Source organism: Urtica dioica, chromosome 6 (assembly GCF_054948205.1).
Source record: "Urtica dioica subsp. dioica isolate 48M chromosome 6, U.dioica_male_clone48M_v1_H2, whole genome shotgun sequence".
Lineage (NCBI taxonomy): Eukaryota > Viridiplantae > Streptophyta > Magnoliopsida > Rosales > Urticaceae > Urtica > Urtica dioica.
Genome location: NC_142761.1, coordinates 43,136,620 through 43,164,458, shown reverse-complemented (window position 1 = coordinate 43,164,458; position 27,839 = coordinate 43,136,620). Strand labels below are relative to the sequence as shown.

General features: G+C 43.4%; 1 protein-coding gene and 1 pseudogene across 1 annotated transcript; one reads left to right on the top strand and one right to left on the bottom strand.

Annotated features, from left to right (window-relative positions):
- The first annotated feature begins 12,950 nt into the window (after positions 1 to 12,950).
- LOC149394386 (putative disease resistance protein At4g11170) lies at positions 12,951 to 17,576 on the top strand. Its single transcript, XM_089616645.1, has 5 exons — positions 12,951 to 13,453; positions 13,761 to 14,859; positions 14,951 to 15,256; positions 15,761 to 16,201; positions 16,840 to 17,576. The coding sequence occupies exons 1-5, from the start codon at positions 12,981 to 12,983 to the stop codon at positions 17,392 to 17,394; spliced, it is 2,874 nt and encodes a 957-aa protein (XP_089472771.1). The 5' UTR covers positions 12,951 to 12,980; the 3' UTR covers positions 17,395 to 17,576.
- Positions 17,577 to 26,171: 8,595 nt separating this feature from the next.
- LOC149394385 (exocyst complex component EXO70B1-like) lies at positions 26,172 to 27,278 on the bottom strand (annotated as a pseudogene).
- Positions 27,279 to 27,839: the final 561 nt, after the last annotated feature.

Below are 27,839 nucleotides of genomic sequence, written 5' to 3'. Positions count from 1 at the left end.
AGAAAGAGAAGGTGGAGAAAGACGAGTCCCCCGTATCGATGCCCCAAGCCACACCACCTCCGGCGAATGCCCCAGCCCCAACAAGCACGCCTAAACTGCCGTTTCCTCAGAGGCAGAAAGAAGGGAAACTCGACCACCAATTCAGCAAGTTCCTCGAGGTATTCAAGCAGCTTCAGATAAATATCCCGTTTGCTGACGCTCTTGAGCAGATGCCGACGTATGCCAAGTTCCTGAAGGAAATCCTCTCGAAAAAGAGGAAAATAGAGGACTGCAGCACGATCACCCTCACCGAAGAGTGCTCCGCCATCATTCAGAGGAAGTTACCAGTGAAGATGAAGGATCCAGGGAGTTTCACCGTCCCGTGTGCTATCGGGAACACCTTCTTTGAGCGAGCACTATGCGACCTGGGAGCGAGCATCAACCTGATGCCGTACTCATTTTTCAAGAAGCTCGGCATCGGAGAAGTGAAGCCGACCCGAATCACGCTCCAGATGGCGGACAGGTCCATCGTATACCCACGAGGAGTGATCGAGGATCTCTTGGTCAAGGTTGACAAGTTCATCTTCCTCGCCGACTTCGTGGTGCTCGACATGGAGGAAGACCGCGACGTCCCAATTATCCTAGGGCGGCCATTCCTTGCCACATGAGGAGCTCTCATCGACGTCCATAAAGGAGAGCTAAAATTGAGGGTGCAAAATGAAGAAGTGGTGTTCAACGTGTTCTACGCCATAAAATACCCAAGGGCGAGCGACGATGTCTTTCGGATCGACGTATGTAACTCCATCATCGCCGACTTCTCTCATCGATCCGAGGACCCTCTCGAGGTAAGTTTGCTGAACTCTATCGATTTCACTAACGAGTTTGATGAATGTGAAGCTTTAGAGCACGTGGAGTACATGAACGCAGCCATGCCATATCGACGTAACTCGATCGAGAGTTTGGGGGAGAGCTAACCTCGAGTGCCCCCGTCCATTCAACAGCCCCCAAAGCTCGAGTTGAATGAATTACCGGCACATCTCCGCTACGCATACTTAGGCGCAGACTCAACCCTTCCGGTGATCATCTCGAATCACCTCACCAAGGGAGAAGAAGAAAAGCTGCTCGTGGCGCTACGCAAGCACAAGGGAGCGATCGGGTGGACACTCTCGGACATAAAAGGGATCAGCCCCTCCTATTGCGTGCACCGCAAACTCTTGGAGGACGGGCATCGTCCCTCGGTGGAGCACCAAAGACGCCTCAATCCGGCGATGAAGGAGGTCGTCAGGAAAGAGATCCTGAAATGGCTCGACGTCGGGGTCATTTACCCGATCTCCGACAGCGCATGGGTGAGTCCAGTGCAATGCGTTCCGAAGAAAGGCGGAATGACGGTGGTGAGAAACGACAACAACGAGCTCATTTCCACTCGGACGATGACCGGGTACAGAATCTGCATGGACTACCGCAAGCTCAACAACGCCACGCGCAAAGACCACTTCCCACTCCCCTTCATCGATCAGATGCTCGACCGTCTCGCAGGGCACATGTATTATTGTTTTCTTGATGGTTATTCAGGGTATAACCAGATCACGATCGCACCAGAGGATCAGGAGAAGACCACCTTTACATGCCCTTATGGCACTTTCGCCTTCAAGCGAATGCCGTTTGGGCTATGTAACACACCAGCTACATTCCAAAGATGTATGATGGCCATTTTCTCCGACATGGTGGAGAAAACAATTGAGGTTTTTATGGACGATTTTTCTGTATTTGGCCCTACATTTGATCAATGTTTGGAGAATTTGTCTCAGGTGCTTAACATGTGTGAAGAAACCAACCTCGTGCTTAACTGGGAGAAGTGCCATTTCATGGTACAGGAGGGCATCGTGCTAGGCCATAGAGTCTCGAAGGACGGATTAGAGGTGGACCGGGCGAAAATTTCCACAATCGAAAAACTACCACCGTCAACTTCGGTCAAGGGAGTGAGAAGTTTCCTGGGGCATGCCGGCTTCTATAGGCGCTTCATCAAGGACTTCTCCAAAATAACGAAGCCATTATGCGGACTACTCGAGAAAGACACCAAGTTCTCCTTCTCCACCGAGTGCTTAGAGGCCTTCAACACCCTCAAGCAGAGACTCAGCACCGCCCCGATCATCACCACCCCAGACTGGAGTCTCCCGTTCGAGATCATGAGCGACGCTAGCGACCATGCGGTGGGTGCAGTCCTTGGGCAGCGTAAAGACAAGGCTTTCCACGCGATTTACTATGCGAGCCGGACTCTTAACGAAGCCCAAGTGAACTACACGACGACGGAGAAGGAGCTTCTAGCAGTGGTGTTCGCATTCGACAAGTTCAGACCCTACATCATCGGCAACAAGGTGATTGTCTACACCGACCACGCGGCCATCAGATACCTCATGGAGAAGAAGGACGCCAAACCCCGCCTAATCCGTTGGGTCCTTCTCCTCCAAGAGTTCGACATCGAGGTCAAAGACAAGAAGGGCACAGAGAACCTCGTAGCTGATCACCTATCGAGACTGGAGACACTCGAGCACGTTCCAGACAAGACGGCACTTATCAACGATGATTTCCCCGACGAAAAGCGTTTGGCCGTCCATCAAGCCGTCCTCCCATGGTATGCCGACATCGTGAATTACCTCGTAGGCAAGGTGGTGCCTACCGACCTCAAGACGTACCAGAAGCGGAAATTTCTCTCGGAGGTCCGGAGGTATTACTGGGAGGAGCCGATTCTCTATCGGCAATGTGCAGACCTAGTCGTGAGAAGATGTGTTCCTGAGGACGAAATGGAGTCAGTCCTACGACATTGTCATGGACTCGAGTGTGGAGGCCACTTCGGCCCAAACCGCACGGCAGCGAAAGTTCTTCAAAGCGGCTTCTATTGGCCGACGCTCTTCAAGGACAGCCGTGACTTCATCATTGCCTGTGATCGATGCCAACGAACAGGTAACATCTCTAACCGCAATGAGATGCCACTCACGAACATATTAGAGATCGAGCCGTTCGATGTTTGGGGGATCGACTTCATGGGCCCATTTCCGTCCTCCTACGGAAATCAATACAATCTCCTCGCGGTGGACTATGTATCGAAATGGGTCGAGGCAAAAGCTACACCGACGAGCGATAGCAAGGTGGTCCTGAAATTCTTGAAGAGCATTTTCACTCGATTCGGCACGCCACGGGCCATCATTAGCGACAGAGGTGCACACTTCTGCAACCGGCAATTCGACGCACTCCTTGCCAAATATAGCATCAACCACCGGAGAACGTTGGCGTATCATCCCCAAGCCAACGGTCAAGAGGAGGTCTCTAATCGAGAAATCAAGCAAATCTTGGAGAAGACGGTGGGAGCCTCACTCAAGGATTGGTCGGCCAAGCTCGAAGACGCTCTCTGGGCCTATCGCACGGCCTTCAAGACGCCCATTGGCATGTCTCCGTACCACCTCATCTATGGGAAAGCGTGCCACTTGCCGGTCAAACTCAAGCACAAGGCATTATGGGCAATGAAGAAGCTTAATTTCGACTACAAGGCCTCGGGACAGCAACGATTGCTCCAACTGAATGCACTCGACGAGCTCCGTCGTGAAGCATACGAAAACACCAAGATATACAAGGAGAAGACTAAGGCGTGGCACGACAAGCACATCGTCCGTAAAGAGCTAAATCCAGGTCAACAAGTCCTCCTTTACAATTCAAGACTGAAGCTCTTTCCGGGAAAACTGAAGTCGAGGTGGTCAGGGCCGTTCGAGATCGTCAGCGTATACCCACATGGGTGGGTGGAGTTAATAAATCAGAAAGGAGAGCAATTCAAAGTCACCGGTCACAGGGTGAAACCATACTTTGGAGGTGTGTTCGAAAACGAGAAGGCAGTCACCTTCATCACTACCATTCCATGACCATACGATATCCCGTCAAGCTATTGACGTAAACTAAAGCGCTTCTCGGGAGGCAACCCGTGTTTTTCTTTCGTTGCATTTTGTTTTGATTGATTTTTCGTAGTTAATTTTGTATGGATTGTTTTCACGTGTCTTATGTTTTTGATTTCTCAGACTTTGTCACACAAAAAAACACCAAAAAAAAAACACCAAAAAAAAAAACAAAAAAACAAAAAAAAAAACGAATACCTCGCGCCGCGAGGACACCGCGACAAAGACCGCGAGGAGAACCGGTGAAGAATCGGGTTACAGGATTTTGGGCTCCTCGCGGCGCGAGGATCTGGGTCGCGCCGCGAGAACGGGTCAAACCACCCAGGTAAGTGTTTTAAACCCCCAAATTTCGAGTTTTCTAACCCTAAAACCTCATTTTCTCTCTTTTTCCTCTTTCTCTCTGAAAATTTCACCACCCTAACACTCTTTTCCTAAAAAAATCCACTATAATCGTGTGCAATCTCCTATTTGTGTGAGGAATTTGGTTGAGTTTTAATTGTTCTTCATCATTATCTCAACATGAACAAGGTACACTCTCTTATCTCCGAAATTTATGTGTTTTATGATGATTTAATTGATTGTTTGGAGTTTATTAGAGTGTTGTTATGATGAAAACAAAGTGGGTGTGTCCATGTGCGGTCAAATTCATGGGTTCCTTTGAAATTTTGGCACACCCATTAAGTGTTCGATAAAAGGCCCGAGAGAGATTGAGTTGATACATGTAACGTTTTAAAAGAGAATGAGCTCTAAAAAGAGTTTTTTCAAGTATAGGTCATGAGATTATATGCAATGTGACAAGTTTGGGGGTTTAACTCAAACACGACACGGCTATGTGTGCACCGGAATTTTACTCATTACGTGTGTGTTTGGGTGTTCTTTTTAGGTGGTGTACTTCTCCCGGAAAACTTCGAAGCGCACCCGCGAAGTTCCTCCCGCGCTTCCTCGCCCGGCCGGCCCCCGCGCTTCCTCGCCCGGCCCGCCTCATCGAAGGTGCTCCCAAGACGTGGGACATGATTGCCAATGTGGGTTTCATACCCGAAAAGCGACTTGAAGTGGATGGACGATGTGGAAACATGCTCCGGCAAATCCAGAGCGGAAAATGGGAGAAGTTGGTGAATATTGAGACGCGAGCGACAACGCGGCTCGTTCGAGAATTTTACGCTAACCTCTCGATGACAACCAATAACATCGTGAAGGTCCGAGGCAAGAATGTGGACATATCGCCGGCCGCGATCAACAAATTCCTCGGAGCGCTCATACCAGCGGAAGACGATTACTCCCCGATGCTTTTGGAGCCAAAGTGGGACGCGTGGAAAAACACACTTGCGCGGCCGGGTGCGAAATACGCTCGCAAGAAGTCCATTCGACTTCAGTGGGAGCCGGAATACCTCTCGATCACCGCGCTCAACCGATATGCCAAGGCGTGGCAATACTTTATAAGCGCTACCATCCTACCGAATGCGCGGCCGCACCAAGTGAATATGGAGCGCTTGGCCTTGCTCGATTGCGTCGCACATAACCGACCAATCAACATCGGCAAGGTCATCCATGACCGCTTGGTGTTTTGTGCGAGCCGAACCACGAGCGTACTCCTTGGTCACGGTGGCCTCATCACCGCCATGTGCATGAAAGCGGGAGCCAAACTCACAGCCACCGAGGACTTACAACCTCTCGGGAAGGCGATCGTGGCCGACTACATCCTCGGTCTCGACCAATGGCATCACGGCGAAGCTCACCCGAGCGGAAGTGGGTTCATCAATATTCCCGAGCGCATAGTGGAGTTGGGATCCGATTACGACACCGATTGTGATCATGATGAGGAACCTCCACATCAAAACCAAGAGGAGCAAGGCGACGCTCAAGGAGATAGGGGTGAGTCTTCTCAGGGGCACCAAGGGTCATATGAGGAGATGATAGCGATGATGACACGCCTCGACACTCATGTATTGGACCTCCGGCGCGATTATCACAACCTCGACCAGAATTACGAAGCCTTCGTCGAGATTACCAAAGTCTTGATCAAAACTACGAAAGTCTCCGACATGAGGTCCAAAGTCTCCACCACGATGTGCAAGCTGTCGGAGCCGGGCACAATGCAATCGGAGGGTTCCTCAACGAGTTCGGCCAACGGAGCGTCAACTACGCCGGGTTTCAACGCGATGTGTACGACACGTGGACGGCTCGCCAATCCTATATGCCACCACCCGACGCGCCAGCCGAGTCCAGCCCCGACATGCCGATGTACCCAGCGTTCCCTCCGGAATTCATGACTCCGTACGCTCAAATTCCGCCGTGGTACCCGTACAATTATCCACAACCACCGCCGGAAGGCGGAGACGAGTAGGGGCTTTCGGCCACCCCCGCGAGGTACGTTTCTATTCTCCCTTATATATGACGATCGACATTGGGGACCATATCTTCTTTTAAGTTTGGGGGGGGGGGGTGTTTTCTTGCTTTGCGGGGGTATCATTTGTACATATTAGGGTTGTTTTAGGTAGAACTTGGTGTGTTTGGGTGCGTACATCAACATTGATATGTGCTTGTTTATGACATCGTTGTCCTAAGCGTTAGACTAAGGGTACCCACGAACTACTATGTGTGAAAGAAAGCTTGAGTTGGCAATACCATGTTCGACCCGAATTTTGCATGTCTCGGAACTTAGGAGCCCTTAGGAAAGACCCAACCAATTGTTTGAAAAGGAACCCGACAACGCACTAGAACTCACTCCAATCTTTGATCGAGGCGAAATTGAGTATAATCCGATCTTGTTGAGATGACGTAGGCATTAGGATAAGCCATTCGAGCCAAAAAGCCGACCCGGAACATCTTTATCCTTTTAGAACCCGCTCACTAAAGGCCAAACACAATTCCATTCTCATGAAAGTCAGAAAAAGCCTAGCCGATGTTTCAAAAAAAAAAAACCCTATCGATCTTTGCGACTCTTGAGTGTATATGTGAACTTCAGGTTTGTATATTTGGGTTGGTTAGTCACTTTTTGTTCGGTGAATTAACTTCTCACCGCGCCGGTGTCCATTTATTTGCTTTACCTTGTGTTATCTAAAAAAAAAAGATTTGTGGTAGCTGTGTTTTCTTTTGTCGGCGCGGTGAAGTGAAAAAAAAAATGAAAGGGAAAGACTAATCAAATCAGATAAGCTTGAGTGTGCATAATTACAAGTGTTGGGGGGTGAAACACGGGAGATAAAGACTTGAGAGAGAGTGAAACGTTCTAAAAAGATGAAATCCTATGTCAAGAACGTGGGTAGTGAGTGAGAAGAATATTTGAGGGTTGTGTGCTCATAATTTTTGTGGTGAGGAAAAAGAGTCGCGAAGGTTGATGTTTAGTCACAAAATTTTTGTATCCATATCTCACCTTTGACCCTACCCGTGATGATACAAGCCTTAAAGTCCTACGGATCGACTCGAGATGAGGATTATACATTAGTGGAGACCAAAGGTATGAGTGAGCATATGATTGCGTTGATCGAGCCAAATTGTTATATCCTCGAATTTTGGGTAACTTTGAAAGCAAGGGAGCGGGTAAAGATTTTGGAGCCGAAAGTACACGAGATGGGTAAGCATTGTATAACGGTCGCGGTAAAGCTACTTGTATGATTTATTTTGTATTTAGCAGTCAGCGTGAATGTTAAAATCGTGAATATCCTAGTCAATAATAGGCGATGGACGATAGTGGAGATGACCACATGTTGATTGACGTATTTCAAACACCAGAAGTTCTTAGAAGGGTTGTTAGGTCTATTTCTCTTGTTGGGTGTGTGTTCGTTTTTGTTTTGCTTGAGGACAAGCAAAGTTCAAGTTTGGGGGCATTTGATGAGTGCGTATTTTACGTACGAATCCGCTCTCATTTGACTTGGATTTAGCGCGTTCTCAAGTGTTTTTGATGGTTTTAGTGTGGTTATAGTGAATTTCAGGTCAACATAGATAAAAAGTAGCTGTCGGGTCACATATCGATGGAACGGAAGTAAAAGCGACGAATTTGGAGTCAAAATGAAGAAAATGAAGATTTGGAGGCTGGTGGGCAAGACCTCGCGGCGCGACCTCAGCGATCACGAATTCTCGCGCCGCGACCTGAAGACCTCGCGCCGCGACCCCCGAATTTTCACGAGCACAAAAAGTTCCAGGAGCTTCTCGCGGTGCGCCTCGCTGTGATCTCGCGCCGCGACGTACGAAGACGGAAGCCTCGCGCCGCAAGGATGGATGGCGCGCCACGAGACGACGAATCCTGACGAAAATAAAGTCGAATTTTGACTTAATCCTAGCCGTTGGATCGTTTTTTAAGGCCCAGATCAGTCCAAAATTGTACTTCGACCTAAACCACTATAAAACATAACTCAGCCTCTATTTTTAGGTTACGCTTTATTTTATTATTGTTTTGGAGAGCTTTTGCAACAGAGAGAAAGCTTATCAACGGAATTGACAAAATCCGATCAGCCGGAACTCCATTAATAGTTTTTCTTCTTCCTTCTATTTATTTTCTGCTCTTAATTTACTATTGTGTTCTTGAATTCCTTTCTCGTTATAATCATGAGATCTCTTCGTCATTCTATGCTAGTTTTATTGCTTTTAATCACTCTCCTTGTGTTGATCATGGTCATGAACACCGTTAGAGGCTAAGTCTTTAGCGGGGTTACGATGTAGTCGGGGTTAGATATAGCTTAGGGGTTTCGTTAGGGTTTGATTAGTTATTAACTGTTTCATGAATATGTTTGCTTGTGTGGAAGTGTTCTTAATGCATTCTTTAGCTTGATCACCTTTAGAATTGTTTAATTGGAGTTTTTAGCTGCTCGAGAGAGAGTAAAAATTCGTGCCCTTTTTCACTCATCACATTGTTTTAGGTTGCTTGACGGCTTAGACGAGTGTGTAATCGTTAGAATTCTCGCGTTTAGTGCATGTGGTTGTTTTAATAGGATTAGAGGCCGAGAAGATAAGTAATCCGATAATTGCATAGGTTCGCTAGATCACTCGAGAGAGGCTAGGGAATATTAATGAGAGAATGAGATTAGCTTACATAGGAATAGTTGTAATTGTTCGTTCCTGAAACCCCGATGCTGTGTTACCTGGTGAAATCGTAACCCCGTAGTTTTCTTTGCTTGTTATCTCGTGTTTGTTTCTCTTTTATTTTTACGTTAATTCATTTGCTAGTTTTATAAACGCATCCATCAACAAATCTGTGAAATCAATTTGCTTTAGGTTGTTTAACGTCGCTATAGTAACTAGTCTCTGTGGGATCGCTATCCGTTACTTACGTAACACTATTACTTGTTCGATACGTCCACTTGCGTGCTAGTTATAAAAATATCGCAACAAGTTTTTGGCGCCGTTGCCGGGGACTTTTTACGATAGCGTCGAAAAATAATTTACCTTGCCATTTGATTTCGTTACACGTTTCCTAACTTGGCGTGTCATTTTCTCTGTTTTGAAGGTGCATGCGGAGTGAGGGAACATCAAACCTCGTTCCACTAAATCTTGAGATCGAAAAATTCTGCAAGACAAACAGAAAGCAGTCAAAGGAACGAGCAATGGGAGATAAAGCGAACGACGCAGCGAACGAAGAGCCAAAGACCCTATTCCAATATGGGTTACCACCAGCCGACGCTGCGCAATCGGCAATCACTCTCCCGGCTCTTGCGGGTAACCAGAATTTCAAGATCAAGACCGGCATAATTCACATGGTCCAAGCGAATCAATTCTCTAGATCACCTACCGAAGACCCGCAAGACCATTTGACGAACTTCGTCGAGATCGCAAACACGTTCAAGCTCCACAACGTGTCCGACGAAGCCATTCGCCTCCGCCTCTTCCCGTTTTCACTACGGGACCGAGCCAAGACGTGGCTAAACTCCCTACCGCCGGGTTCCATCACCTCGTGGGCCGACTTGCGCATCAAATTCATCTCAAAGTTCTTCCTGTTCGAGAAGATGCACAAGAGACGCAACGAGATCCATTCGTTCGCCCAATACGACGGGGAGTCACTGTTTGAAGCATGGGGGCGCTTCAAGGAGTTAGAGAGGAGGTGTCCCAATCATGGCATTCAAGGGTGGATGATGGTGCAGATTTTCAATGGCGGTCTCTCACCATCGTCTCGCACCCTAGTCAACACGGCCGCTGGAGGGTCGTTCTTTCAGAAGACAGAGGAGGAAGCTCACAGCATTCTCGAGGAGCTGGCTTACAACAACGATCAATGCCCGTCCGAGCGGCGCATCTTGAAGAATATGCCAGTCACTCCCGAGATGGAGCTGATGAAGGCACTGGCAGCACAGGTGGCGGATCTCACAAAGTCAGTCCAGGGACAGAAGGCCTCCGTTCAAGCCGTGCACACCCCTGAAGTCTGTTTCTGGCGCAACGGGCAGCACAATAGTGACGAGTGCGCTTATGGGGACAACGGCCAGCAAGCCAACTTCATCAACAACCACTAGTACAAAATAGACCTTTGGGTGCGACTTTTTTCGCACCTAAAAGTCAATTTTCGCACCCAAAGATATCTTTAGGTGTGACTTTGGGTGCGACATTTCCGCACCCGAAAGTTCGCACCTAAAAGTCTTGGGTGCGAAAAGTCGCACCAAAAAGTCTTGACTTTCGGGTGCAACATTTCGGTGCGACTTTCCGCACCTAAAGTCGCACCTAAAATGTCACCAAAATCCGTGGAAAAGGCGGGTAAAAGAGCATTGGGTGCGACAAAGTCGCACCCGATAGTTAGTTTTGGGGAAAAAAATAGTGCTTTAGACGTCCCTCTATTATAAAGTGACTTTAAATCTTGGGATCCTGCTTGATCAAAACAAGAACATCTTGAGGAGTTCAGATGTGTTGGGTAAACGTCCTGGTGCTCTTTCCTTCAGTCCCAAATTATTTGAAGGGAAACATGTTCAGGATCTTGTCAGACCTTCTGACGAGACATCTGACGCCCCTGCGAGCAATCTTCACTTGAGTTCCATGACAGAAGATGTTCAGAGAAAAGTGGTGAAGGAACTTCTTGAAGAGGCTGAGATTCTGAAAAAGACCATCGAGACTCTCTCCTCCAGGAAAGTCAAGTGTGAAGCTCTTATCAAGGACCTTACTGCCCCGAGCTCTGCTACCTCTTCTCAGCCAGGTCAAACCGTTGGGTCTCATGTCTCTGAGGCCGCTGACGATTCTGAATCTAAAGACGATGTTTATGTCTCTGAGAATGATCAGGATATTGTTGGTTGATTCTTTTCTGGTCTGTAATATTCTCTTTTCAAGACATTTTTTTTTGCTTCTGCTCCTGTGTGCTTCAGACTAATGTGTTTCGTTTGGATGTTTTGTAAGACAGCTTTATCATACTCTTTCTGATGAATAATATGTTGTTCTCCTAGTTCTCATTCCCTTTTCAGGCTGTTGTTCCTCCCTCTGTGTTGGTCGATCCTTGCCTTTGGTATCTTTTTGAGGCAATCAGGGGGAGAGGCGTCATGAGGTCATTTATTCTGACTCTCTTTCTGGTTATGACGCTTGTATGAGAACTGGTCCTGGAAGTGCTTGCCTAAAAAATAGCCAAAGGGGGAGATTGTTGTTACGTTGTTTTGTTGGCTTTATTTTTTAGTGCAAGTGGTATGGAAAGATGTCGGGTGTTATGTTTCCACTTCTGGTTTGACATCTTTCCTCGTGTGTGCAGACAGTATTTCAGGCAAGTTTCCAGTTTTGACAGATTGCTTCGCTGGTGACTTATTGCTGAGTTATTGCCTCGCTGCTGTCTTCATTGCAAGATATCTGCCTCGCTGGAGCCTTCATTGCAGGATATTCTTCGCTGCTATCTTCATTACACGAATATTCACCTTGATGGAGTCTTTACTTTGTGATATTCGCTTGAGGCCGGGTAAGGAAACCCGAGATATCTTCTAGGATTGTCCAGCTGCTATAAAAGCCATGCGCTCTCCCTTAGCAGCCTTGACACTTTTGATCAAACACTCAGAGCTCTTAGACGTGCAAGACCGATGGACTGGGAGGCTGTGTTTTGGTTTTAAGTGGTGTATTCTCTCAAACACTATTCCACAGATTGAGTGTATGTGAGAGTTGGGTTCTTGTGCTTCTCGTGATTGAAGGTTCACGTATCACTGAAGACTGAAGGTCATCCGAGCCAGGAGGTTGCTCGAAGAGTGGAATTGAGACGGAGCTCAAATTCAGGGGGAGTCCCTGTCTAGGTGATCACTGGTAGTAATAGTCTCTAGGTTTTATTGATTTGTTGATTGTAATCAGATATAACCTTGTGTGTACTATTGACTACAAGATAGTGAAAATCCTTTCCACTGGCAGCGTGCCCCCAGATGTAGGTGTGTTTCACCGAACTGGGTAACCATATCGTGTGTACTTTGTTTACTGCACTTTTTCTTGTTTATCCATATCTGTGTTCAAGCAAGTTGTCGGGCATATTGTCAACACATTGTGTGCGACATCTTGCCTTTGCAACTAATCAGAATTTCAATTAGACTGACTTCGTCGACCTTCAATACAAGAAGTCTATTTTTTTTAATTTTTTTTTTTAATGTGGAAAGGAGAAATAAATGGCTGTCTCACCAGCGGGGTCCCATAAACCCAAGTTGATTTTTGCCCAACGGTATTTGACGACAGTTCTTTAATCATTTATGTTTATTTATTGTGAGTAGGATTATGTACCAACGGTATTTGACAATTTCAGTGCCAAATGTGGCTGTGGATGGAAGTATTGTCAACTTGGGCTTATGGGACACCGCTGGTGAGACAGCCATTTATTTCTCATTTCCACATAAAAAAATAAGAAAAAAAAATTAGACTTCTTGATTTTCTGAACTTTTTTTAAATTTTTTTTAATTTTTTGTATTGAAGGTCAAGAAGACTATAGTAGGCCTCTGAGCTACGTACAGAGGCGCTGATGTTTTTGTGTTGACTTTCTCTTTGATTAGCAGAGCAAGTTATGAGAATACTCTCAAATAAAACTAGCCACACCGACGAAGTCAGTCTAATCTTTTTTTTTTTTTTTCTCTATCTATTTTGATGATCGTTTAGCCATTTCAGATTAAAAAAAAAACGGTAGATATTAGTCGTCGTTCCCGTATGGCTTCTTCGAGTAGCTCTGTAAAAAAGTACGACGTGTTCATCAGTTTTCGTGGGGAGGACACACGATGGGGCTTTACCAGCTTTCTTTACGATGCTTTGTGTGAAAAAGGAATAAAAGCGTTCATAGACGAGGAGGACCTCAAGAAAGGAGACGAGATCTCGCCTGTGCTTTTGGAAGCGATCGAGGCATCGGCGATCGCGGTAATTGTGTTCTCAGAGAACTATGCCGAGTCTTCGTGGTGTCTGGACGAGCTCAACCATATCGTCCATTGCATGAAAGACGAAAAACAGCGTGTTTTTCCGGTGTTCTACAAAGTGGACCCCACAAACATACGGCACCAAAAGGGAAGCTTTGGAGATGCATTTCGACAACATGAAATACGCTTCAGAAATCCGGCAAAGATGGCCAAGTGGCGAGAATCTCTGGAATTCACTGCGAATTTATCCGGTTGGGGTTCAGCTGATAAGAGGTAAATTGTTAGTAATTGTCTTTACCTTGACGACCTATAGTTGCAATTTAATTTAATTTATTTTATTTTTTTATTATTTTTTTTTTTGTTGAAAAGGACTTGAAATAATCTTGAAGAAGTCTAGTTATTAAATGATTTTTTTTTTCTATAATCTATGATTATTAAAGGATATATATATATATATATATATATGTATGTATGTATATATATATGTATATATGGAGCCAGTTCCTTCAAACTAATAGTTGCTTCTTTTTAATTGGGTAATATAATTAACTGTCGTTATGGGTTATTTACGCATATGCAGGTCCGGATCCCACTTGGTAAAAAATATTGTTAAAACCGTCACAGACAAACTAAAAGAGCTTATACCTTCTGTTGATTGCACAAAAGATCTAATTGGAGCTGAAAAAAATATGCAAAAGCTCGAGTCTTTGTTATGCATCGGCTCGGAAAAAGCGGACAATCGAGTCATCGGCGTTTGGGGAATGGGAGGCATAGGAAAGACGAGAGTCGCCCGTGTCTTGTGTGACAGACTCTCTTCTCAATTTTCTCGTTCCTTTTTCCTTGAAAACGTCAGGGAAGAAGTGAAGAAGCACCAATGCTTGGATTTACAAAATAGAGTTTTCTCCAAACTGTTGAATCAAAAGAACTTATGCCGTGTCACCGCTTCAGAAAAGGAAAGACTCAGAGCCGCAGACGTGCTGTTAGTCCTTGATAATGTCGATGATGCAAACCAATTGGAAAAACTGGCCATAGATCGTGACTCGTTAAGTCCGCGCAGTAGAATTGTCGTGACGAGCAGAGATAAGCAGGTGCTGAAGAATATTGGAGCCAAGAAAATACACGAAATTGAGGAACTGAGTTTTGGCGACGCTCATCTGCTCTTTCTCTCGAAGGCGTTTCGCAAAGAGGAATCTCCAGCCGATGGATACTCAGAGTTGGGGAAGACAATTGTCGAGAAATATGCCAAATGCAATCCGTTGGCTCTCACGGTTGTGGGCCGATGCTTGTTTGAAAGGAGCATCGAAGAGTGGAAAAGTCAAATGGAGTCACTTGGCTCAACACTGCCCAAAGAAGCCCAGGACGTATTGCAAGTGAGCTGCGAGGGACTGAGTGAGGTACAAATGGACATATTTCTTGATATCGCGTGCTTTTTCAAAGACGGAGATGAGAATTTTGTGCAGACTATACTTGGGTATAAACATGGCGGAGTCGTGGCTATTGAAATCAGTGTTCTCATTGATAAGGCTCTCGTAACTAAAAGCGAATGCAGTGAGATCCGGATGCATGATTTGATCCAAAAAATGGGCAAAGGAATTGTTATTCAACAATCAAATGATCTGGGAGAGCGCAGTAGATTGTGGTCTACTACAGAAATTTGCAATGTCTTGGAACAGAATCTGGTAAGTCATGCTCAAGATCTTTCGTGCATCAAAATTTTTAGTGTTGAGAATTATTAATTGATAATTTTGTTTTTTGTATGGACTATGTCAGGGAACAAAAGAAATTCAAGGAGTTCTCTTGAAGTGTATGTCAAGATCTGAAATAAGAGACTCATTGGCCATACGCTCTCTGGTCTTTAAAAAAATGCGTAATCTATGGTTTCTCTCTATTGATCCTTTGGGTGAAAGGAAACTTGTGTTCCGTAAAGATCTTGATTTTCTTCCGCCTACTCTGAGATATTTCCGGTGGAATCATTGCCCCTTGAAATCCTTGCCACAGAGTTTTAATCCGAAGAATCTGTGCGAGCTAGCCATCCATGGTGAAAAACTTGAACAAATTTGGAACAACATATACAAGGTATTATTTCTAGGTCTTTTATCACCACCAGTGGCCCTGAGCTTTTCAAGTAATTGCACTTTCACTCTTAAAATTATTTCAGCTCACTGAACTCTTAATTCTCTGCATTCATATCATAGCCCACAAAAACTTCCGATCATATCTTCAACCAAAGTGTAGAAATTATGCTAGTTATTCAATTACGAAATACATTCCAAACACTTATGCTTTAAAGTGTTCGATTGTTTTGGAACGCGCAATTTTTCAAAAAAAGTTATGAATGACGGTTAATAAAAAGGAGCAAAAAATGTCTAAGAGCCTAAGTTCAACCATCTCACAAATTTAGTGGCCATTGGTGTTAAAGAAGCATATTGTTTGTGAAAAATTTCATTGTATATGTACGATAATAGGTCAAATTAAGTTTTTATTTCAAAATTATGTGCATTTTTACAAATTACCCTTAAAACTAGTAAAACTCTCTCATTGCGCCTGACTAATCACGTAAGCATTTTACTTTTCATATAGGATCTGCAAAAGTTGAAAGTCTTGAATCTTAATCGTTGTCGGAGCCTGAAACAACTCCCAGATCTCTCTCAGGCCTCAAATCTCATGAGCTTGAATCTCACTGGTTGCTGCAACCTAAATCAACTCCCAGATCTCTCTCATGCCTCAAATCTCATGAGCTTGAATCTCACTGGTTGCTGCTACCTGTATGAACTCCCAGATCTCTCTAGCAACCTAAATCTTGAGGACTTAGATCTCACTGATTGTACGAGTTTGACTCAAATCTCGGATCTCTCTCACAACTCAAATCTCAAGTGCTTAAATCTCAGTGGTTGCTGCAACCTGCATCAACTCCCAGATCTCTCTCGCAACTCAAAACTCTTACATTTGAAGCTCACTGGTTTACAGAGCTTGGATCAACTCCCGGAACTCGTAAAGGTACCGGTATCATCTGAACCAAAGGTACTTACTCCTTTTTGTTTCTATACATGATAAATCACTTTTAAACAAAGCGAATACCCCAAGGAAGAACTAATGCTATTTTTATACTAAAACATAAATTGAAGTTTTGACATAACCATTTTGTACTACGAGCATCTCCAATAGAGTGCCAAAAGTTTTGCTAAAGTATGATTTATCACATTCTTACATAACACATATCAATCGGGTGTCAAAATATTGTTTTTAAAAAGTTTCAAATCACGTGTTTAATTTAAAATTTAAAACAACAAATCATAATATGCTAAATCTAACATAAGAGGCGTTGTTATTCAATTGTTTACTTGATTGGAGATGAGTCCCACTTTTGAAGTAAATATAGACTAAAAATTAGAATACGCCATTGTAGCACAAAAACTAGAATATACTAAATATTCCAGATCTTATATATTTTAGAAAGTTTTTTTGACGTAAATTATCCTAATTTTATGACTGACATTTTATGATTGCTGATACTATCGTCTATGCTAAATTTAGTGTAAATAGTATATATATCTAGATTTTATCCATAGCAAATGACACTATTGGAATGTGGTTTTTAACAATGTGATCTAAACCTTTTTTTTTAACTCCATTAGATCTCTAACATTGATTTATCTCAGTTTCCCCCCCATGTTCGGGAAGTTGACATTTGGTTTCCGGGTGACGAAATCTCTAAGTGGTTTTGCTATCAAAGTGAGGGATCTTCGGTGACCGTGAATCCAGGGTGCTATGACCCCAATTTTGTAGGCTTTGCAGCGTGTGCCATTATATGCCACACAGATTCCATTGACGACGGAGCTAGCCTCGTGTGGGAATCGAGTTTCTCAACCGAACGGGGAGAAATCATCACGAATTCGCACCGGCCTTTACACGAGCGGATGGGAAAACATGATCATGTTGTGATGCAATCCTTTCACGTGGACTGCAGCGATATATCTGGTGCTACGGAGGTGTCGTTCATTGTCAGGAAAGGCGCCCAAACGCAAGTCAGAAAATGTGGGGTCCGCTTGCTTTACCGCCAAGATGCAGAGGAATTTCAAAGAGAATGTCAAAAGGAGGAGATTCCCTGGTTAGATGGAAAAACTAAGCAAGAGAAAGGAAAAGAAAAGATAATCTGGGTTTCTGAGGAAGATGAAGGCAGGTCGGAGCTGAGGAGATCGTCCTGGAGCAGGTGAGCGATTCACGTTGGATCCTCTGTCTCAAATAACCGAGATGGAATTTCACGTGTCACCCAATTTCAAGTGTTGGGACTTTTACAAGGTGGGTTCATAAACTGAGTTCAGAATAGTTCTGTCAACCACAATTCATGTACTACAAACATGAAGTACATAAAAAAAAGGAAAAAAGAAAAGAAAAAGAAGGACGAAGGTGTATTCTTTAAGCGGTTGTTGTATCTTTTTTTTTATCTTGTATGAGCCAGACGCACGCAAAACAATATTTATATTAAATAGCTTCGTTTAAAAGTTGTGAAAGTTGTGCCTCGTCATCATGACACCTCAGCACTTGGAACTGCCTCTTATTGGAGCGAGCTGGAGCGAGCTGAGCGATCTGGAGCGAGCTGGAGCGAGCTGCGGAGTTGATCTAAAGTTTGTTAGGCTGTTATGATGTATCTAGTCTTGTTTGTAACCAGAGCAGTGTGTATATAAACACTAGCCTAGATAGTTGTGTGTGTACTCGTTCATTGTTGTATTGAGAGAAAAAAAGAATCCGAGAGAGAGTGTTTGAGATTGAGAAGATGGCTTAATCTCTGGGAAATACTTGAGTGAAACTTGTTGTGAGACGTGTTCAAGGGTGCTGGGATTGTAGCTTTGAAGGTCAAGATCAAGGGTTTGATCGGATTGCTTTGTAACTCGTTTGAAGATAGTGGATCATCGAAATAGGACTCTCTCGAGGCCTGACTGGATTAGGATTCGATTTGAATCTGAACCAGGATAAAAATCGGCGTGTCTTTCTCTTCTTCTTTCTCTATTTCTTTCAGTTTCTGTTCTTCGCGCTTAATTTCGTCGATAACTTCCTGTGCAAGTTATTTCTGGTTTTTGGTTTTGATCTGCGTTTCTTGTTGAAAGTCTGTAGAATTGTGTTTTTCCGTGTTCAATTCTTAACAAATTGGTATCAGAGCCATTTGTCTTTAAATAGTACAGGTGTTCGATCGAGTTCCCTTTCATCACTTTCGACCTAATTGAAGTTCATCCCCAATTTCCCTGAATCCCTGATCAAGATCCAAGGCGATGGAGAATTTCAAGTCAGAGATCGAAAAGTTTGACGGAAAGAATGACTTCAACCTATGGCGCATCAAAATGGAGGCTCATCTCGGAAACCTAGGGCTCGATGAAGTTCTGAAAGGCGAATCGAAGATGTCAACAGATCTCACCCCAGAAAGAAAGTCAGAGATCCTAAAGAAGGCCAAGAACACAATCATCTTGAGTCTTAGCGATCAAATCCTGAGAAAGTTGGTGAAAGAAAAGTCTGCAGCTGGAATGTGGCTCAAGCTAGAGGCACTGTACATGACGAAATATTTACCAACAAGGATTCACTTGAAGCAGAAGTTCTACAGTTTCAAGATGGATGATCAGAAATCTATTGATGACAACATAGATGACTTTACAAAGCTCATCAATGATCTTGAGAATCTCGATGTTGAGATTGATTATGAAGACCAGGCTATATTCTTTTTAAACTCTCTTCCTAAGCCTTATGAACAGATGTGTGATACTTTGAAATATGGCAGAGAAACACTAACCTTAGATGAAGTGATTTCTGCAGTATAGTCCAAAGAACAAGACTTGAAGGCAAATCCCAAGAACACCAGATCTGAGGGATTGAATGTTCGAGGAAGGCCAGAAAAGAAAGAGAAGGGAAAGAGATCCAAGACCAGGTCTAAGTCAAAGTCCAAAGATGAAAAAGAGGCCAGTGTGTGTTGGCACTGCAACAAGACAGGGCATTGGAGACGGCAATGCCCTGAGAAAAAGAAAGATGGACAGAGCTCAAAAGACTCAGCAAATGTGTCAAGCGGCCTCAATGATGCAGAAGTCTTGACTGTGTCATATGAAGATCCCAAGGATCAATGGATTTTGGATTCTGGGTGCAGTTTTCACATGACACCAAGAAAGGATTGGTTACTTGATTTTAAATCAAGTGAAGGTAAAGTGTTGATGGGTAATAATCACTGCTGTAATGTATATGGAACAGGTAACGTGAAGATCAAGCTTCCAGATGGATCATGCAAGATCATCAGGGAAGTCAGATACATTCCAGATCTCAAGAGAAACCTGCTTTCTCTAGGGGTCTTTGACTCTCAAGGCTACTCTTACAAGGCACAAAAAGGTGTGATCAAGATATGTAAGGGAATCTTGACTGTTCTAAAAGGTTACCTGGAAAATGGCCTCTATGTACTGGAAGGTGAGACCATCTATGGAGAAGCTGACACAGCACAGCAAGACATCAACAATGCTGTGACATGGCACCGGAGGCTAGGGCATATGAGCCAAAGAAGAATGCAAGAACTCACCAAACAAGACCTCATCAAAGTCAAAGATCTGAAAGATCTTGAGTTTTGTGAGAACTGCATCCTAGGCAAGGCTCACAGACTGAAGTTCCCAAAAGCAGTCCACAACACAAAGTCAATCCTTGACTATGTCCATTCTGACTTGTGGGGCTCACCACAAGTGACGGTATCACTTTCTAAATCTCAGTACTTCATTACTTTTGTTGATGTTTTCTCAAGAAAAACCTGGATATATTTCCTGAAAACAAAAGATGAAGCTTTTCAAAAATTTGTTTCTTGGAAAACCTTAATTGAAAATCAAACTGAGAAGAAAGTGAAAAGGCTAAGAACTGATAATGGTCTTGAATTTTGTAACACTGAGTTTAACAAATTATGTGAAATGGTATAGCCAGGAAACACACAGGTGCTTACACACCTCAGCAAAATGGTGTGGCTGAAAGGTTCAACAGGACAATCATGGAAAAAGTGAGATGTATGCTTGCTGACTCTGGATTGTCTCAAAGATTCTGGGCAGAGGCTGCTTAAACAGCTTGTTACTTGATCAACAGGTCACCAAATTCATCCCTAGACTTCAAAGTCCCTGAACAGGTATGGTCTAATCATAAACCTGATTACAGTCATCTTAAACCTTTTGGCTGTATGGTCTATGTGCATGCTAGTCAAGGAAAGTTGAATCCTAGGGCTATAAGAGGTGTGTTCCTAGGATATCCTGATGGTGTAAAAGGATATAGGATTTGGTTGATAGAGGAAAAGAAAATAGTCATCAGTAGAGATGTGATCTTTAATGAGTCTGTTTTCTATAAAGCTAATCCCTGTGATCAGACAAGCTTAAGGCTTGATCAGATGAATAGGTCCACAGAACAGGTTCAGGTGGAGCTGAGAGATGTTGCAAGCACACAGGATCAAGGTGGAGCTTATCCAGATCAAGGTGGAGCTGAACATGATCAACCTGAAGATGAAGATCAAGCAGCAACAGAAAACCAACAAGAGGATCATCAAACAGATGAGAATGTTGGTGAAGACCTTGAAGACTACATGCTCACAAAGGACAGACCCAGAAGAGTGATCAACAAGCCAGCTAGATTTGCTCAAGCTGATCTGATAGCTTTTACTTTGAATGCTGCTGAGTTGATTGAAGAAGAACCAAGGAGCTACTCAGAGGCTCAGAAAAGCACAAAATGGAAGATGTGGCACCAGGCCATGACTGAAGAAATGGAATCCCTGGACATGAACAACACCTGGATACTTGTCTCAATCCCTGAAAACAAAAGAGTTGTTGGATGCAAGTGGGTTTTCAAATTGAAACCAGGTATACCAGGAGTTGAGAAACCTAGATATAAAGCCAGACTTGTGGCCAAGGGCTATTCTCAGATTGAAGGCATTGATTATCATGAAGTTTTCTCACCAGTAGTCAAGCACACCTCAATCAGAGTAATCCTAGCTGCAGTGGCCATGTATGACCTGGAACTGGAACAACTAGATGTCAAGACTGCTTTCTTGCATGGCACACTAGATGAAGAGGTCTATATGGAGTAACCTGAGGGCTTTGTCCAGGGAAATCCAAAGAAGAAGGTTTTCCTTCTGAAGAAGTCCTTGTATGGTCTTAAACAATCACCTAGACAATGGTATCTAAGGTTTGATGAGTTTATGATCAAACAAGGATTTCAAAGAAGCAAGTATGATAGCTGTGTCTATCTCACACAGCTAAAGAATGGAACCTACATGTATCTTCTCATCTATGTGGATGATATGCTTATAGCCTGTAAAGATAAAGTGGAGGTGCAGAAAATGAAGACTCAACTCAACACAGAGTTTGATATGAAAGACCTTGGAGCAGCTTCAAGAATTCTTGGCATGGACATTGTCAGGAACAGGAATAACAGGTCTTTGACTCTATCTCAGCAGGGCTATCTACAGAAGGTTGTGAATCTCTTTAGTCAAAGTGACTCAATGGTATCAAGACTACCTATTGGCGCTCACTTCAAACTAAGAGATGTTCACACACATGAAGAAGATACAGAGAAAATGCACATGAGAAATGTACCATACTCAAGCTGTGTTGGCAGTTGCATGTATGCCATGATCAGCACCAGACCAGACATAGCCTATGGTGTAAGTCTCATCAGCAGGTTTATGAGCAAATCTACTCGTTTACACTGGCAAGAAGCAAAATGTCTGGTCAAATACCTGAAAGGAAGTCTGAATCTGAAGATGATTTTTAGAGCAGAAAAAGATGAAAGCTGCAAGGTCATTGGGTATTGTGACTCAGATTATGCAGGAGATTTAGACAAGAGAAGATCCTTGACAGGGTATGTTTTCACAGTTGGAGGAAACACTGTGAGTTGGAAATCTACACTTCAGCATGTTGTAGCTTTGTCCACCACAGAAGCTGAACACATTGCTCTCACTGAAGCAATCAAAGAAGCTTTGTGGTTAAAAGGGTTCACAAAAGAACTTGGTCTGACAGATGAAGAAACAGTGGTCAATTGTGATTCTCAAAGTGCCATTCACTTGTCCAAGAACAGTGTGTTCCATGAGAGAACCAAACACATTGATGTGAGGCTGCACTTCATCAAGCATGTCATTAACGAGAAGCTGATACAGGTGAAGAAGATTGATACTGAGGTAAACCCTGCTGATATGTTTACCAAGGTAATACCACTTGGCAAGTTTGAAGAAGCTCTGAGCTTGCTAAGGATGGTCAAAGAGGAGTGACCATGGAAATAGGCCTCGAGATGAAAGAGAAACCTTGGTGGTCCACACTGATGAAGTTTTCAAGAGCTGCAAGTGAAGAAGGGTGATGACTCAGCAAGGTGGAGATTTGTGAAAGCTGTGCCTCGTCATCATGACACCTCAGCACTTGGAACTGCCTCTTATTGGAGCGAGCTGAGCGAGCTGGAGCGAGCTGCGGAGTTGATCTAAAGTTTGTTAGGCTGTTATGATGTATCTAGTCTTGTTTGTAACCAGAGCAGTGTGTATATAAACACTAGCCTGGATAGTTGTGTGTGTACTAGTTCATTGTTGTATTGAGAGAAAAAAAGAATCCGAGAGAGAGTGTTTGAGATTGAGAAGAGGGCTTAATCTCTGGGAAATACTTGAGTGAAACCTGTTGTGAGACGTGTTCAAGGGTGCTGGGATTGTAGCTTTGAAGGTCAAGATCAAGGGTTTGATCGGATTGCTTTGTAACTCGTTTGAAGATAGTGGATCATCGAAATAGGACTCTCTCGAGGCTTGACTGGATTAGGATTCGATTTGAATCTGAACCAGGATAAAAATCGGCGTGTCTTTCTCTTCTTCTTTCTCTATTTCTTTCAATTTCTGTTCTTCGCGCTTAATTTCGTCGATAACTTCCTGTGCAAGTTATTTCTGGTTTTTGGTTTTGATCTGCGTTTCTTGTTGAAAGTCTGTAGAATTGTGTTTTTCCGCGTTCAATTCTTAACAAAAGTGAAATTACTTCGTCAACAAGTTGAATGATAATAGGAGCTGCATTCAACATCTTACCAGAAGCGTCCGTATCAGCATCCACGCCAGGAACATAAGATTGTAGCTAGCACAACGTTAACAACATGCTTGGAACAACTTATATAACTGAAGTTCATATCACAATATCCTTCTAAGAGAGAGGATTCCACATTTCAAAGAAGAAAAGTCTATGGGTAACTTCACAACATAGATCTCAACATGGTCCAAATGAACTCACCAAAGTCAAAAGGTACAAAAGTACCAACTTGACAGATCATGCATGCTAGGTTGCGAGTGATACCGGGAACATGAAACAAGAGTGTCTAGTTTTTTGTTTTTGTTTTAGAGTGTCTAGTTAGCCACGGCAATCTTGTGTAGAATGAGACACTTCACACTTGGTCTGAGGCAACAAGAACACCTTTCTTCGGCTAGTCATATCATGCAAATTCCTGTTGATGCTCAAGGGGAAGAAGGTGAAGTAGTGACCTATAATTCACCAACTTCGATTACTACTACAAATGGACCTTTAAAAGCGGATAGCTTTTAAAAGCGACAAACATCACTAAAATTTAGTAAAAAGGTAGTTTAAAAGGTTTTTTTTAAAAAAAATTTTTCTTTTAACTTTTGAAGCAATTTGTCGCTTCAAATATAGTTCCACGGGACAAATTGCTTATAAACTATGCAAAATTTTGAGCAGGTCAAATTTACCCATTTTAATGTTGACCTAACCATTTGAAGTCTTTTAAGTCATATCGAATTTAAACCGTCTTCTTATTCTTTTCTCTTTGCGAGCAATAGACCTACTTCACGAATTAAAAAAAAAAAAAAAAAAAAAAAAAAAAGCTCTCTCCCGCTGTCAGCCGTCCAGCCAACCCACCCTCCCACCGCGATCCACCCCAGCTCGTCCACAGATTTTGGAGTATATGTATATCATCTATGTTGTAGTTTGATAGAGTTTGGTTGGTTACTTAGCGTGTACGGTATCTTAGCTATTACCAGCACTAGATGTCGTTTTTCTTTATCAAGTCTATTAGCTTGTACGACAATACGTTTATGTCGTTGACACTGAAAGCTGAGTTTACTCTCTTTTGTTTTTGAAATAGAGTTTTTGCTCTCATTTGAAATTAATTCGATTCCTTCAGTCTCGCAGATTCAAGTCGAAGATTCTCTTTCTTTTCCTCTCGCTTTACCCCAACCCGTCCTCGACCCTCGTGCCCAAAGCTGTTGACTGAGTCCATGTTAAAAAGGCCGATGTGCGTTGACCATAATTTCTCTGCGCTCGGTTGTGAAACGCGATTCCCACACGGGACTATCTCGCGCGTCACCAGAATTTTTGTTGAATAAGATTAGAGCACAGACCGCGAAGCCTGTAAAATGGGGGTTATACCAACCCCGGAAATAGCTTCGTTAAGAGGAAAGTTAAGGCCATGACTCTGTCCGTCTCGGTCCAGGAGGTCATTGAGATTTTCAATTCCCTGAACGACCTCTTCGAAAGACGAGCTTCGTCATAATTCCACTGCCTCATTCTCTACGTGCCCTATTCCTCGCTCGGGGGTTTGGCAAAGAAGTTCGTCGGAAAAAAAAACGACAAAAAAAGGACGAAATTCGTAAAAACGACAAAAAGGAAAAAACGACGGAATTCGTAAAAACAACATAAATGGTTAAACGACGGAATTCGTAATAAACGACAAAATAGAGAATACGACAAAAGTTCATGAGTAAACGACAAAACGGAAAACGACGACGAAATTCGTAAAGACGACAAAATGAGAATACTACGAAATCCGTAAAAAACAACGATAAACGAAAAAACGACAAAAGGGAAAAAATGTCGTAATTCATAAACACGACAAAAGAGAGGATGAAATTGGTAAAAATGATGAAAAGGGAAAATGACTATGAAAACGACGAAATTCGTTAAAACGACAAAAAAGAGAGAACGAAAAAAAATAGTTCTGATGGTCTATTCGCCGGTGATACTCATCGATGAGATGCTCAAGTTTTTCGGAAGGAAGGCTGCCCAAGAAGGAGAAGACGTATCAGAGATTCTCATGGTATATTTTATTTTTCATTTAGATATATGCTTGTTTAGGATTTTTTTTTTTTTTTTTTTTTTGAATAGCTTCAATTTTTATAGTTGAATTAATACGGATAGGATTTCATGTTTTTTTTTTACCTTCTTAGCTACTTGTGATATCAACCAAGTTCTTGTGCGGGTGAGAGAGAAAAAACACTTGCTTTCTGTGAAAATTCCAAATTCCAAATTTCAAATTTTTCTCCTTTTCTGGTTACTTGTGCGAAAATTAAAAAATCCTATGAATAAGTCAGTCCCAGTAACCCAAAATTCCAGGCGATTTTTTTTTTGTTTACTTCAAATTACAAGATTTCCATCGAGAAATTGAGAAATTTTTCTAACCGACATTCTCATTTACTGGTATTTTCGGAAAATGGAACCATCGGATGATCGTCCACGACCAGCATTTTAATCCATTGTCATAAATTTTGGTGCTATTTTATAGCACTTCAAGAGAGTTTATTAGGCCTTAATTCAGACTTAATGGTTGTTCATAATAATTAAGATCAGACTTCGGGAGCAAAAACCACTGGCTTGCGAAAGGAGCTAAGGTCTCAGCAGACCAGAAGTAGAATATAAGAATAGCTAAAACTTAAAACTTAAACCACTGACAAAAGAATTTACACCCATATCTTGGCAAGACATGAGTGCACAAGCAAACATTTACATGAATTTACCCTTTACTTAAAACATCAAAACTCTGCTTGATAACCAACTAGCCAAATAACATATCACTATCAGGAAGGCCAAGTAATACATAAAAAATAAAAATGAAAATCGAACTCCGAATATTGTCACCACGAGATACACCACGAGATACACTAAGACACGACAAGACACTACTTTGTCAAAATATATATTTTAACCTTGATCTACACATGGAAAAGACTAATAATGAAATGCCTAGGAACTTAAGGCCACTTGAGTGGGTAGCAAGTTTATCTACGTTGTCATTCTCATAAGCGCAAACAATTTTCCCATCTTTCAATGTAGAGTCGGTTATAAACATATATCCATTTCTGGCTATTTCTAAAATTTTCTTTAAAAAAGTGTTATTTTTCCCGGCTTTCTAATGTGCAAAAAGAAGTAGAGAAAAAAATACTTCGCTTTCAGGTTTCGAGTCACTGAGACCTCAACAAGTTCCGAGACACGGCAACTCCGCCGAAGAAATCCCAGATCATGTTCTCCAAATCCTCTACAGAATATCTGATGTAGTTCTCGGGCTTTTTCCCGCTATCGATGCAAAAACGGAACTTTGCGAGGAACGACCTGTAAGCCAAGACGACCTTCTCCGAGATCGAGATCCTCAGCTCTTCCCTGAGCCTGAGTCCGGTGAACCTCCTCGAACATAGCGTTGAAGCACTTGAACCGCTTTCGGAGAGCGCTCACTGAGACGCTCCCACTCACTTGCAAGCCCTCGATTCTGAGGCAGTAGAGAATCCTAGCCCACGTGGTTTGCTGATAATTCGTGGCAGAGGAGCGGAACTTCCCTGTGAGCTTCCGGAGATAATCGTCCCCGATCATCTCCCTGAACTCCGGCGAGGATTCCGGAGGACAGCGTTCTCGAACTCCAAGAGGATTCCTCGCACGGCCTCGGCCAGGCGGGGGAGAATCTCCGCCGCCTGGACTCGGATCGACTCCAAGGATTTCGAATCGAACACGACGTCGATGTCCGGGGTTAGGTCGAGAAGAGCGTCATGGAGGTCGAGGATCTTGAAGAGCTTTTCTGGCGATCGGCAGGTGATGCTGATTGCGTCCGCGAAGCTGAAGAGCTGGATCGCCGGTCCTTTGACTGTCTCCACGAAGCAAGCATCGTCTATGGCAGCTCCGAGTCCGTCGAAGATCAGATCGCAGAGCCGCTTTTCACTCGCGAAGACGACTCTCACGCAAGCTCTAGCGGCTCGGATCCACCGCCTGATCTCCGTCTCCAGTTGCTCCCACTCCGATCTCTGACCTCCTCCGATGCCGTCGAGTCCCACCGGAAGATATTCTCCTCCGCCTCTACTAACCCTAGCCATGTTCCATATGAATCAATGAATTCATAAATAAGATTAAATTTAAATAACTATAAATTTATATTCAAAATAACATAAGAAACATACTATACGAATTATATAAGATAACAAGAACAAGTAAATCACCTAGGCTCGGTTCGTTCAACCTCATCAGTGTTAGCGATTAGCCCAAGTTGATTTGGCATATGAAATTCCTCTGCATCTCGGCTACAAAGCAAGCGGACCCCACAATATCTCACTTTGCTTTTCGTGTCGATCAAAACACTTTTCGATTCTCTGTTGAAGACTTCAAACGACACTTGCACTGCACCATAAACGTCGCTGCAGTACGCATCAAGAGCTTGCATCAGAACGTGATCACAGCCACTGATTGGGTTCATCTCAAAAGGTAAATGGGGTGACTTTGCAACAATTTCTCCGCGCTCGGTTGTGAAACGCGATTCCTGCACGAAGCCAAGTTGCGGGTAACTAGAGCTTGTGTTAAATGAAATGAGAGCACAGACCGCGAAGCCTGTGAATTTTGGGTTATACCACCCTGGAAGTAGTTTGACAGTCATAGAAGAT

Coding starts and splice junctions, on each gene's coding strand:
- LOC149394386 (XM_089616645.1), top strand. CDS start 12,981: ATGGCTTCTTCGAGTAGCTCTGTAAAAAAGTACGACGTGTTCATCAGT. Junction 15,257..15,760: donor TTTGGAACAACATATACAAG/GTATTATTTCTA, acceptor CTTTTCATATAG/GATCTGCAAAAGTTGAAAGT. Junction 16,202..16,839: donor CGGTATCATCTGAACCAAAG/GTACTTACTCCT, acceptor GATTTATCTCAG/TTTCCCCCCCATGTTCGGGA.